This window comes from Convolutriloba macropyga, chromosome 8 (assembly GCF_964194025.1).
Source record: "Convolutriloba macropyga chromosome 8, txConMacr16.3, whole genome shotgun sequence".
Lineage (NCBI taxonomy): Eukaryota > Metazoa > Xenacoelomorpha > Acoela > Convolutidae > Convolutriloba > Convolutriloba macropyga.
This window is the reverse complement of record NC_134475.1, coordinates 1,187,947-1,201,094: the sequence shown is the minus strand read 5'-3', so window position 1 is coordinate 1,201,094 and position 13,148 is coordinate 1,187,947. Positions and strand designations below refer to the sequence as shown.

The window sequence follows — 13,148 nt, the reverse complement described above, 5'->3', positions numbered from 1 at the left end:
CAGTGTATTTAGAGTCCAAAACAATAAAATTTTTGTCATAGCTTGTCTAGAAAAAAGTTCGTATTTCAATCGGAAATATCCACTTATTCGCTTATTCTATTTTCAAAAATATAGAAATTTTAACGGGTCAAGGACTTGTCCAAATTGTACCAAACTCGTCTTGGACTATCCACTGTGTATCTAGAGTCTAAAACAAAAAAAAAATTTTCATAGCTTGTCTGGAAAAAAGTTCGTATTTCAATCGGAAATATCCACTTATTCGCTTATTCTATTTTCAAAAATATAGAAATTTTATCGGGTCAAGGACTTGTCCAAATTGTACCAAACTTGGTTTGGAATATCCCATGTGTGCCTAGAGTCTACAACAAAAAGAATTTTTGTCATAGCTTGTCTAGAAAAAAGTTCGTATTTCAATCGGAAATATCCACTTATTCGCTTATTCTATTTTCAAAATTTTAGAATTTTTATCGGTTCAAGGAGTTGTTCAAAACTTGGTATGGAGTATCCCCAGTGTAGTCATAGTCTAAAACAAAAAAATTTTTTGCTATAGTTTGCCTAGGAAAAAAGTAAGTTTTTTATACGGAAATTTGCTATTATTTCGAACAAAGATTTTTAAAAATAGGTCTTCTTCATCGGGTCAAGGAGTTGACCAAATCAAACCAAAGTGGGTATGGAGTATACCATGGGTACTTAGATCCTAAAACTAAAAGAATTTTTGTTCTAGCTTGCCTAGGAAAGAAGTTAGTTTTTCATACGGAAATTTGCGATTATTTCGAATAAATAGCGATTATTGAATTTTAAAAATAGGTCTTTTTCATCGGATCAAGGAGTTGTTAAAATCAAACCAAACTCGGTATGGAGTATCCCCTGTGTATGTAGAGTCGAAAAAAAAAGAATTTTTGCTTTAGCTTGCCTGGGAAAAAATTTAGTTTTTCATACGGAATTTTGCAATTATTTCGAATAACTTGAGATTATTGAATTTTGTGATTTTTGTGATTTTAAGTGTTACTTATGTAATTTATGTGTTACAGATGAGTTTCCTTGTTATTGGGGACTCAAATTTACGAGATTCTCTAGAGTACATCAGTCAAGATGAGTTTCTTCAGGTTTATGGGTAAATGCTTTTTTTAGTCAATTTTTTTGGCAGTAGTTTTTTTTAATTTAATTTTTTTAGTGCTCAATTTGATGGACAGGGTGGCCGCTGCTGTGCAGACCTATTAAATATGGTAGATTTCGCGAGAGAATTTACCCATGTTTTTGTGATTGTTGGTGACAACGATGTTCAACAAAGAAGCCCTAATTACATTTTATCGAGATTTTTTACATTTAAGGACGCAATTTGGCCAACACATGTCCAATTTGCAGGACACATGCGTCATCGTGATTTGAATCCAACTGTAGTGTCAAATAATAATGCTTTTTTGTTAGAAAAAACTTGGTGTGCACTTTAAAAGTACAAAACTTGTTAAAAAAGAAGACCTTCACCACTTGAACACATTTCATTTCAACCGATATGGTCAGGGATACCCATATATGGCTGCAATGATTCTCTCGGTATTCGAGGAATTTGTCAAATATTGGTAATTGGATAGTAATTGTCCGTTTTGAAGTGCTTTACGCTGTTGTTCTCTGTTCTTACTCTGTTCCTACTCTGTTGTGCTCTGTCATATTCTGTTTTACATTGTACCCTGTAACATTGTGTAACATTGAGTTTTCCGCAAGCTTATCATAACGTAGTCGGTGTTTCATATTCTGCTTTCATTTTCTCTTGTTGGCTGCTCAGATTTGTTTCGGATGTATGAATCATCAAATTGGATTGTGTCTGGTCAAAACGGGACGTTGTCACCTTGTTGTGGCTCATCTGATGTCATGGAGAAATTGCCGAGTCTCCAACGGTGGCAGGTAGTGTCACTTCTGGATGCTGTCAGACCCATTGAACGGAGATTCGACGGGTTCGCCGCAGCCAATATCAGATACAGTTTCCTCGAACTCACTCGAGAATGATACAGGTCACGACAGATAGAGATCGCGACGAATGATAGAGGTCAGGACAGAGATTGAACTGCACTGCCCAGTTAAATCCACTGCCCAGTTAAATGAACTGCCCAGTTAACAGCACTGTTAAAATGAATAAACTGAAAACTCATCATTAATTTTTCATTATTTTATCGTCAATTTAATTTTTTCAGAAATACGACATTTTTTGTAGGAATAAGAGCTTTTGAACCTATTCCATGGCTTTTGGTAGAACTTCATACAGATCAGAATGAACATAGAGATTTCAGATTAGGTCAACCTTGAGCACAGTATGAACAGTAAAAAACCAGTTTTTTTCATTCTAAACAGTAAAAAACCAGCGATGAGTCATCGTGTGTTGCATGATGATAAGCAAGAATCCAGTGATTAGTCATCCTAAAATACAGACTGAGCAGAGGTTTGCAAGTGAAAAAATCAGACTGTACAGGAAAGAAAACAGAACTGGTTAAATTTTCCAGAATGAACAGTTTAAAAAGTGCCATGACCAGAACTCTTGACAGGAAAAAAAACATAATGGAGATTTAATGATTCAGCACTGGACTCCAACCCGACCTCGCTCCGGGGCCCTAATAGTATTAACATTATTATCTTCAAAAATTAATTTAAAAAGTAAAATTCTGAAGTTGAGACATTTTTTGCTGTTGCTCCAAGTCAGGAAATGAGGCTGAGTGGAACGTTAGTCTTTTTATCAATAAGAAATTGTTTCTGCTGGATGAGACAGACAGATACTAATAGTTCCATTTTAAAGAAATGCCTGAACGACAAATGTAGGTTCCCAATTCCTAACTAATTCTATTTTTGATAAGTCAAGTTTTGATATGAAATAGTCCCTGAGCAACTTTTGTGTTCCCAATATTCTGCAGAGAAAATTTTTCTATGTCAGTTGAGTTTATAGCAAAGTCAGATAAATAATTGATCGTATTATTCAATTACTTTTGGATAATAAAGAGAATCAATTTTAATGAAAAACTAACCAGATAACGGAATATCATTGTAGAGCAGATTTTGCGCAATATCATTCATTTCTAAGATACGATGTTTCCACAAAAAACAGTGAATCTGTTGACCAATAAAGAGTTTTTGGAAAAAAGAGAAGTAGTATTAGATTCTTTAAAAATAGGTACAATTGGCTCTAAAAAATCTGAAATTGAAATTTGATGCCATATAAACCTTGACCCATCAATATCGTTGAGTCTTTTAATATAGTTTTTGTCTTTCTTAAGAGTTTCTATAGTTTTTAAAAAGTAAACCAAACTTAACAATTTTTAAAATAAGGCAGGCTAATGAAAGATTTATGTTTTTTTCTTTTTGCTATGATCGCACAAACTTAGTAATGAGTTTTGTGTGCGTCTTCTCCGACTACTGTTTAGTGTTCTTGTTGATCATTTTGGATCTTTCTGAGCCACGCACAGACTAGCACGAGCGGTCTAGTTCTCTCACACTATCGAAACGTTTAGCTGGAATGACATCAACTTATGAAAAACAAAACTGTTATTTTAATGCTTTGAAACGAAATGTGTTGCATTAATACTAGTCCTGCTGGTCTTTTTTCAAGCAACTTTTCGTGCTACCGACTTCTGTTCTGATCAATTTTTTCGTCGGCCCAATTGACTTTTCGTAATCAAAAGTGGGATGAATAGGTAAAGCACGGAGGGCATTAAAGTTTTAAAAAATTTTGCTCTTCACTGGTCTGCGCCAAAACTGCCGAAGAGACATAAGTTCATGCTCTGAGAGTTTGACTCCTCACTTTCATCCCCTTCACGTCATTCTGCCCTTAATCCCGCACGCTCGACCGCCCTCTCCACGCGTCTGTCGGTCGCTTTTACAATAATGAAAACTGTCTGCCGGTATACATACCATTAAGATAAAAAGAAAACTGATTAACATTAATCATTAACATTATCCTTAATGGGTAACATTAATCAATAACCAGAAGATTTGTATAATTTTTATTTTTTTAATATATATTCCTGATTTGTCTGAAGGCGTGTAAACTTTAACTTTTCGGTTATCCTAATGGGATATTTTCCGTTTGTGCACCCCAGTTACAGAGCACGTGCCATTACATAGTAAATCATTATGTAAAAATGGGTGCAAATAATGGGTGCGTCGGGGGTGCAAATAATACGCACCCACTAAGCTGGGGGGGGGGGGGGCACAAACGGAAAAGATCCTACTATTGATTTACATGTTTGGAAAAAAAAACAAAATGCCTGAACGAGAAAAATAGGCTCCCAGTTCCCAAGAAATTCTACTTTTGGTGAGTCAAGTTTTGATATAAAATAGTCCCAACCTATAAAGTGGATATAATTGTAAATATATGGTTCAACAAAGGGTGCGATTATTATTTGACGGTATTTGTGGTGTGTGTTAGGTGAGGAAGTTGACCAAGTTCCTGCTGAGTCATCCGGAAGAGTTCGATGCCAGACAGTTTGGTCGACCTGGAGTGGGGGAGGAGTGGTTCCGAAAGAAGGTCATTGGCAGGTACTTCATCTACAATGACCCTCAAGTGGCTGACTGCTTCGACATGTACTACGACCCGGACCCAAGTTAGTTACTTAGCAACAGATGGGGAATCTGTTCCGTTCGCCATTCTCACCGCTAACCTTTTTTACGTAAAGGTAAAAACTTCAGCTCGAATATCTTAAGAATTGATGGTGGGGGGGGGGGGGGGGGTTGTTGATATGGAGTAATGGGCTAATGCTAATACAGCAAGAGCAAGAGATACAAGCTAAAGTATCGCTTTTTCTTCTTAAGGACTCATTTTGAGCGCCAATATTAATGAGATATCTGCGCTCAAAAAGTTGGGCACAACGAAAAGTTTTCAGAAATGGAAAAAGTCCCAATAGTGGTAATAAGCTGCCAACATCACCCCAAATAAAGCTACCCACTACTTGAAAAATATTCCCGAAAATTTTGAGCGATCTGCTGGTAAGATGAATTCTCTCAAATAATTTTGGACAAAAAGTAGAACTGATAAAATTTAAAAACCTAAAAAAAAAACATTACAAACTTGTATCTAAAAGTTATGATTCTAGAACCTGACAGATTATTTTAAAATTGCTGGATGTGAACAAGAGACATTGCAGTCTACTTCACAACATTCTTGTACACGGCTAAAAAGATGCTCTACGGGTGGGGGTGGGGGGGGGGGGGCTGTGAACAACACCTACAAGTTGGTGAACTATGCTTGCATTATTTCGTCACTACTTTCCACTAAAAGTTATCTCGCTGCCGTACCTACTAGACATATGTACTTTCCTGTTGTCACCTGACTCGTGTTGTAAAAGTTTCGTACCGTTGTTTGAAGAGTTCGTAAAAGAACAGGCTGAACAGTTTTTACTGCAATATTTCAGACGAGACAGACGGACGTCGGAAACAGACTCTGAAATACTACAGATGCAGCATGCTGTTCAATATCATTTGCTGCACTTTAGTCAAGAAAATTGAACTCTTTGACTTCTACATGATAATGGATCTGGAACGACTCGATTTAAAACTAACCCCCGAATTCCTCATCAACGTCGCTGACAAAATTCCCAGAACCCTTTCCACAGTTTTACGGAGACATGTTGGTCGGTTTAACTGCATGAAACTTGTTATGACGTTAGTCGGGCGGGTTCTGGACAGACGAATGAACAACCATTTGAGCTACGAGAAGTTTCTAGAATATTACATGGATTGCTTTTTCCCTCGACTGGCGAACGAGGCTCAAAATGAAAACATGCAGCATTCAAATTTGGGAATGACTATATTTTCTATAGTTTTTGCAAATAGATGGGTTTTGTTTGAACTTAACATGGAAGAGGTTAACCCAAAGCAGGTCCAAAGGGAAGTGGAATTACTACACGGGGCTACGGGCGATGTTCAAAGGTTGTCACAAACTCCTTTCAAAGGCCGTGTGCCCAAAATGCACTCACAAGCGAGGTTGCGACAACAGCCTCACGTTGCGAGGAGACCCACGTGGGAGGGGGACTTCGACATAAAACCCAAAGAGTCTACTGTGGAACCAACGACTGTGCCTGGCAAGGACGATGCAATGCCCAGTGGAGTTGATGTTGGAACCATAAAACGACCGGATTTATCTGCGGATCATAAGCGAGAGGAAACAGTTGATCAACCAAATGAAGAGGTTTAAGTCTTTTGATCTATTCAGTTTCGCCCCCCCCCCCCAGTGTTTTTATGACCCCCAGTTACAAATTATATGTTGTTATACAGCACGTTACTATGTAAGAAAAAAGCACGTGCGCCTGGGGGTCATAAAAGATTTATGCTCACTAAGCTGGGGGGGGGGGCAACAGAATAAATCCAAGTCTTTCTAATTGTTGTTCAAGGATCTTCCCAACTGATCCTTTATGCAGTGAAGGAACTTTATGCTAAACTGAATTTTAAAAAAAACAGATTTCGCATATCGATATGTTTAGCAAAAGCAGTCATTTCTTTTAAAAACTATTTTTATTAGGGGTCTATGCAGGTGCAGCTACTGTGAAAATGGACCAGTACTGGATTCGAACCTGCATCTCTTACTTGCAAGCCTAGTGTGCTACCCATTTAAACCAACTGGTCTTAAGCTCTCGAAATTGGGCATCTCTTAAAACCCGTTCTCACTTTCTTTCTTGTTCCTCAAGGCTTCATTTCTCTGGCCAAGTATACGTTGAACAAGTAGAGATTATTTTCAAGCTATGTCCAGCTTATCTTATGCGAAATTTACATTAGGTTGTTCTCTCCCAACCTTCTTACAAAAGAAGAAGAGTTTTGGTTATACCTAATTCCAGTAAAAAAAAATTTTTGTATTCAGTTAAAAACTTTTCTTTCTAAAGTTATTTTTTTAAGATGTTGGAGATATATGATAATTTCTGTGTTTCCGGTATTTTGAGTCGTCTCATCGTTGTCAGTTTTAAGATCATCTTTAAGTAGATGGCATGGTCACCTGGCTTGTTCTTCAATAGACAATTTGAGAATATTATGTAATATTTATAAATTGTTTGATTTGTGAGGGGAGATTCCTGGTGGCTGTCCTATTTAAGGTGTGTACGATATACATACCGAACCTGCGTGCTCTCAAAATTTCAATAAACTGGTTTTAAAAAAATAGGCAGAATTGTTGGTTGAAAAGTTAACGGGAGCTTAAAGAGAAACTAACGAACGCCACTTTAAAAATTATTTGCTTAATCCTGGCATCAGAACTTAATGGCTATGTTGTCAACAAAATTGGTTTGGAGTGTTGTAACTGGAGCGTCTTTTTGAATTTTTAGATGTTCAAATTTGGAAAGTTTTCAGAAAAGTGTTTGTTGACTCTCGTGAATCATAAGCTTGCATGATGCATCAATGTACCTAATTTTTGAACCTAACAGCGGTTTGGTTATGAAGTTACAGTTGTATGAAGAAGGCGGATGATATTTTCTGCGGTTTTAGAAAAATTATTACTCATTTTTCTCACCTCTGAGAAGGAACTTTTTTTTTCAATCTGTGGTCTCTGAAAGCGAACAATTGACCAGCACTTAAGGCGGGAATGATGTTTTGTCAAAGCAAATAGGCAAATATATTACACAGTTTTAAATCTGAAGATAGTGTTAGCTCTGGGACTCTGGGAAACATACAAATTCGGAACTTCAAAAAGTCAATCTTTTGATTGTTTTTTTAAATTATCTTTATTTAAAAAAAACAATGATCATTACGACAAGAATTGGAGCGCGAAATGCGAAGTCTTTATATCTTCGTAAGTACGAGGATAGCTTTGTTCATATAGGGAACATTCTGATGCTCATTTATGTAAATCAGATTCTGCGTTCTATAGTGGTAATTTTGGACCGTTTGGAGTTGGTAATTTGTCTAAGGGTGATAAAAATATGTAAAAGTGGGGGGGGGGGGGGGGGGGGTTTACAAAACCTTAATGGTAAAAATGGTAAATGTTTTGCGCATTTTGTGCATATTAGGGTGCCAGTAAAGAAAGCTCTGTGGTTAGTTAGTTCCTATAATTCGTCCTTCCTTCCTGGTGATCAACCACAGTGTCATGAGCGAATTTCAAAATTCACCCCTTCCCTCCTGTAAATTTTTGTTTTTTAAGTGTGAAAAAACATTATAATCCACTCGGAAAAGGAAGCCATTCTCAATTTAGGAATCAGAGACACAAAGACCACAATCGGCTATTATCTCACATCAAAAGTCACAGGAAGAGGTCGACCATGACTATGGAGCCGTTTCGCAGAAAGAATGGAGCGGCCAAGACGACAGAGAAGCGAGCCAGAAGCCTTCGGGTCATGAAAATAGGCACCAACCATCTGTAATTGAGACAATAGAGCCGGTAGAATGCATGGAATTCTCTGGGCCAAAAGAGACCAAAGGGGAATTCAGAACAACAAAGTTTGAGACCACCGGATCAGAGACGGAACCAGCTGCATCAACTAAAACCGGATCTTTTGTACCTTCCGAAAACCAGCATCAAACTGCAACAGCTCCTAAGTCTCCTGAAAAAAGAGATCAAAAGGATTTCGAAACAAAAGCTTCCCCAGAAGTTCCGCCGGGAGATCAGGATGTTATTGGCCCCCACTTCACAAATGTTGAAACTTTGGGAACTGGGGAACCCCAGAAATCTTCTAGAACCCCAACTCCTCTCCCAGATAGCTTAAAAGGTTCCAAAACACCCCCAGTTTACGATGTGGACATTCAAGAACCTGATCAAGAAACAGAGATGCACCCCCAAACTAAGTCAGTTGTGGATTCTCGATTCCAAATAAACGACCAAACTGTTATCAGTGAAGTTCCCGATGACAATGAAGCTCCAGAGGGTGAGAAAACGCTTGAGGGGTGGGTAGAAAATGGTCGAACTCAGACCGGGTCCGAAATTGAAACTGAAGATGACCAATTGACAGAAAGTGAACAATTGACAGAAACTGAACAGTTCGATGATGACGAAGTTGAAGATAATGATGTTGCATTTGATGATGACGACGATGTTGATGACGAACCAGAGCATGGCATCAGTCAAGATAACCAAGCGACGCAAGATGGTGAAGGCTCAACTGATGAGAATTTGACTGGTCAAGTACCCAGTTCGGGTAAAAAGACTTCAGTCCCAATAGCCAGACGTCACGAAGAAACGTTGCACACTATTCCAGAACAGGGCCATGAGCAGCCGCGTGATTCATCGGCAATTGAGCACAATTTTGGCTCGCAAGACGCTCTTAGCGCCGATTTAACCAACCAAAGCGATGTGAGTTTTGATGAACGAAATATTGTCCAGAGCCAAAATTATGGCTCGATGTCAAGAGCCGACAAAGAGGAGGGTAAAATCCGCGAGAGGTGGGTTCCGTCAATACAGGCCTCGGAATCCACGGAATGCGAGTGTTCGAACCCGGATTGCGAGGCGCAAAATTTTGACACTGAGGAGCAAACTGTCGGCAAACAAAGCACCCAAAAACTTACGGGTCCCGCTATGTTGACGGAAGTTCTTTCATCCCAAGGCGGCTCCCAACTTACAAAGTCCGACTTTGCCTCGGACCAGCAAGAGGTGTCGGAATGCGGCGAATGCGACGATACAAACTGTCGCTACCTTCGCCAGACTGATCCCGACATAGAACAGTCAAATGAGCAATACGAAGCTGAACAGTCCGAAAAAGAGCAATCACACACAGACTCGAAATTATCAGAACAAGGCGACCAATCGGATGCAGAAAGGTCTAAAATATCGGCAGAGCAGTCTAGATTTATGCCTCTAATTGAACACGAATCACCAGTTTCTGCTAAGCAAGATCAAGACACCTTTTCGGCCGAAAGAGACGTCGGAAACAATTTCAAAATGACAGGTGACAATTTAGAAGCAGTTTCCTTATCTGTAGCACCTACAACAGATGACCCGACAGGTAGTTTAGCATATCAAACAGCAATCAGCTCTATAAAGTCGAAATCTACAATTCCGGATAGAGACTACAGAACTGCGAACGAGATTTTATCGCAATCTGAGCAGGATTCAAGGCCGCCGACCGCTCTCTCGGAGAGTAAGTCGTCAGCCAATCAGGCTGCGTCGTCCACCCGACAAATCGAACCCGAAGAGGCCGAGGAATTGAAAAGAACAATTGCTGAGGAATCTAAGAAAGACGGCTCAACTATAGCCGCAGATTCCCAAAATGTTGCCGGGGAAAATCTGAAAGATACCGTAGAGACACCTTTAGAAATTTCTCTGAGACACCAAACAGACTATCATCTTGTTGCCGATCCGGCCGAACCAAAACTTTCTTCTGCAATTAATTTCGATTTTCAATCAACTGTCGGTACCGAATCGAAAATGCCGTCTACAGTACATAAAATTGAATCCGCCCCAATAAAACCTGCAGTTGTTGATGATCAAATTGAAAACTCCCAGAAAATGTTTAAAGAAAGTGAGGATGAGTTTAAAGGCAAAAATTTCTCACAAAAACAAGCAGCTAGATCTGAATACGAAAAAACATACAGAACAAGCCAGCCGAGACTTTACGCAGAACCCGAAAAAGAAGGCAGCACCGCAGTTAAAAGCGTCACTGTCACACCTTTCACGTCATCTCAGCAAAGAGCAGAGTCTGGATCGACGGTCGAAAGGGACAGGACTTTCCCAACCAATGAAGAGAGTGCTTTAAAAACTGGCGCGCTTGAGAGAATATCACATGAGTTTCAATTGCCGCAAAAAGCTGCGGGAAAGAGACTAACAGACCAAACAAGGGCGTCAGGAACAAGGCCCAGAAGTAAATATCAGACCAACGAACAAGAACAGGAAGAAGACAACGTGTCAGCAGAGATCTCGGAATATCAAGCGAAAACACCAGCTACAGTGGGTGAAATAGAGAACTCTCAAGGAACTGAAACAAAAACCGCTGCTAGACCTTCCAAAATATCAGATACAGAAATGTTATCCCAGAAACGATCAACACTGAGGCCCTCACCTAGAGATTTAGTAGAGAGCAAAGCAACAACTGTCAGAGGAATGATGCCAAGAAGTCAGCAACAATCTGTAGAGCAGGAGGAAGAAGATCGCTTCTCAAACGAGAGCCAAGGAGATGAGAAGACAATGTCCAAAAAATCAGTAAGAGAAGCAACCTCACAGAAAACATCAACAATGAGGCCTTCGTCGAAAAACGTAGTAGCAATCAAGGCAACAACTGTGAGAGGAACACTGCCCAAAAGTGAGCAACAAAGTTTTGACCAGGAAGATGAGGACAAAATTTCAGCTGGCAGATCACAAGAGGAAAAAATACCGACGGGACTATCGAGAGAAGAAATTTTGTCCCAGAAAACATCTACAATGAGGCCTTCGTCGAAAGACGTAGTCGCATCCAAAGCAACAACTGTGAGAGATACAATGCCCAAAAGTGAGCAACAAAGTTTTGACCAGGAAGAGAATGACAAAATTTCGGCCGGCAGGTTGCAAGAGAAAAAAATACCGACCCGACTGACCAGAGAAGAAAAGTTGTCCCAGAAGACATCTACAATGAGGCCTTCGTCCAAAGATGTAGTAGCAACAAAAGCAACAACTGTAAGGAGAACAATGCCGAGAAATCAGCAACAAACTGTATCGCAGGAAGAAGATGATGGCTTCTTAAACGACAGACAAAGAGATGAGAAAACAATGTCCAAAAAATCAGGAAGAGAAAAGTTCTCACAGAAAACATCAACAATGAGGCCTTGGTCGAAAGACGTAGTAGCAACCAAGGCAACAACTGTGAGAAGAACACTGCCCAAAAGTGAGCAACAAAGTTTTGACCAGGAAGATGAGGACAAAATTTCAGCTGGCAGATCACAGGAGGAAGTAATACCTACCGGAATATCGAGAGAAGAAATGTTGTCCCAGAAAACATCTACAATGAGGCCATCTTCCAAAGATGTAGTAGCAACGAAAGCAACTACCGTCAAAGGAACCTTGCCAGAAAGTCAGGAACAAACTGTGCAGCAGGAAAAAGATGATGGCTTCTTAAACGGGAGCCAAAGAGATGAGAAAACAATGTCCAGAAAATCAGGAAAAGAAAATTTCTCACAGAAAACATCAACAATGAGGCCTTCGTTGAAAGAAGTAGTAGCAACCAAGGCAACAACTGTGAGAGGAACACTGCCCAAAAGTGAGCAACAAAGTTTCGACCAGGAAGATGAGGACAAAATTTCAGCTGGCAGATCACAGGAGGAAGTAATACCGACCGGACTATCGAGAGAAGAAATGTTGTCCCAGAAAACATCTACAATGAGGCCATCTTCAAAAGATGTAGTAGCAACGAAAGCAACTACCATCAGAGGAACATTGCCAGAAATTCAGGAACAAACTGTACAGCAGGAAGAAAATGACGGATTCTCCAATGACAGACAACGAGATGAGAAAACAATGTCCAAAAAATCAGGAAGAGAAGGGCTTTCACACAAAATATCGACAATGAGGCCTTCCTCGAGAGACGTAGTAGCAACCAAAGCAACAACTTTGAGAGGAACACTGCCCAAAAGTGAGCAACAAAATATTGACCAGGAAGCAGAAGACAAAATTTCAGCTAGCAGATCGCAAGAGGAAAAAAAACCAATCGGACTATCGAGAGCAGAAGTGTTGTCCCAGAAAACATCTACAATGAGGCCATCGTCCAAAGATGTAGTAGCAACGAAAGCAAGTACTGTCAGCGGAACAAGGCCAAGAAGTCAGCAACAGACTTTAGAGCAGAAGGAAGACGACGGTTTCTCAAACGACAGCTAAAGAGATAAAAAAACAATGTCCAAAAAATCAGGAAGAGAAGGGCTCTCACACAAAACGTCAACAATGAGGCCTTCGTCGAAAGGCGTAGTAGCAACCAATGCAACAACTTTTAGAGGAACACTGCCCAAAAGTGAGCAACAAAGTACTGACCAGGACGCAGAGGACAAAATTTCAGCTAGCAGATTGCAAAGGGAAAGAATACCGATTGGACTATCGAGAGGAGAAATGTTGTCCCAGAAAACATCTACAATGAGGCCGTTGTCCAAAGATGTAGTAGCAACGAAAGCAACTACTGTCAGCGGAACAATGCAAAGAAGTCAGCAGCAAATTTTAGAGCACGAAGAAGGCGACGGTTTCTCAAATGACAGCCAAAGAGATGACAAAACAATGTCCAAAAAATCAGGAAGAGAAG

At 39.8% G+C, this 13,148-nt stretch overlaps 1 protein-coding gene across 1 annotated transcript in view; it reads left to right on the top strand.

Moving 5' to 3' along the window:
• LOC142344372 (uncharacterized) overlaps positions 1–12,944 on the top strand; it is a 65,424-nt gene extending 52,480 nt beyond the window's left edge. The window contains exons 9-11 of the mRNA XM_075395970.1: positions 4,412–4,586; positions 5,394–6,169; positions 8,156–12,944. Of these exons, the coding sequence (XP_075252085.1) occupies positions 4,412–4,586; positions 5,394–6,169; positions 8,156–12,736 (5,532 nt within the window). The 3' untranslated portion in view covers positions 12,737–12,944. The remainder of the gene's footprint in view (positions 1–4,411; positions 4,587–5,393; positions 6,170–8,155) is intronic.
• The last annotated feature ends 204 nt before the right edge of the window (positions 12,945–13,148 follow it).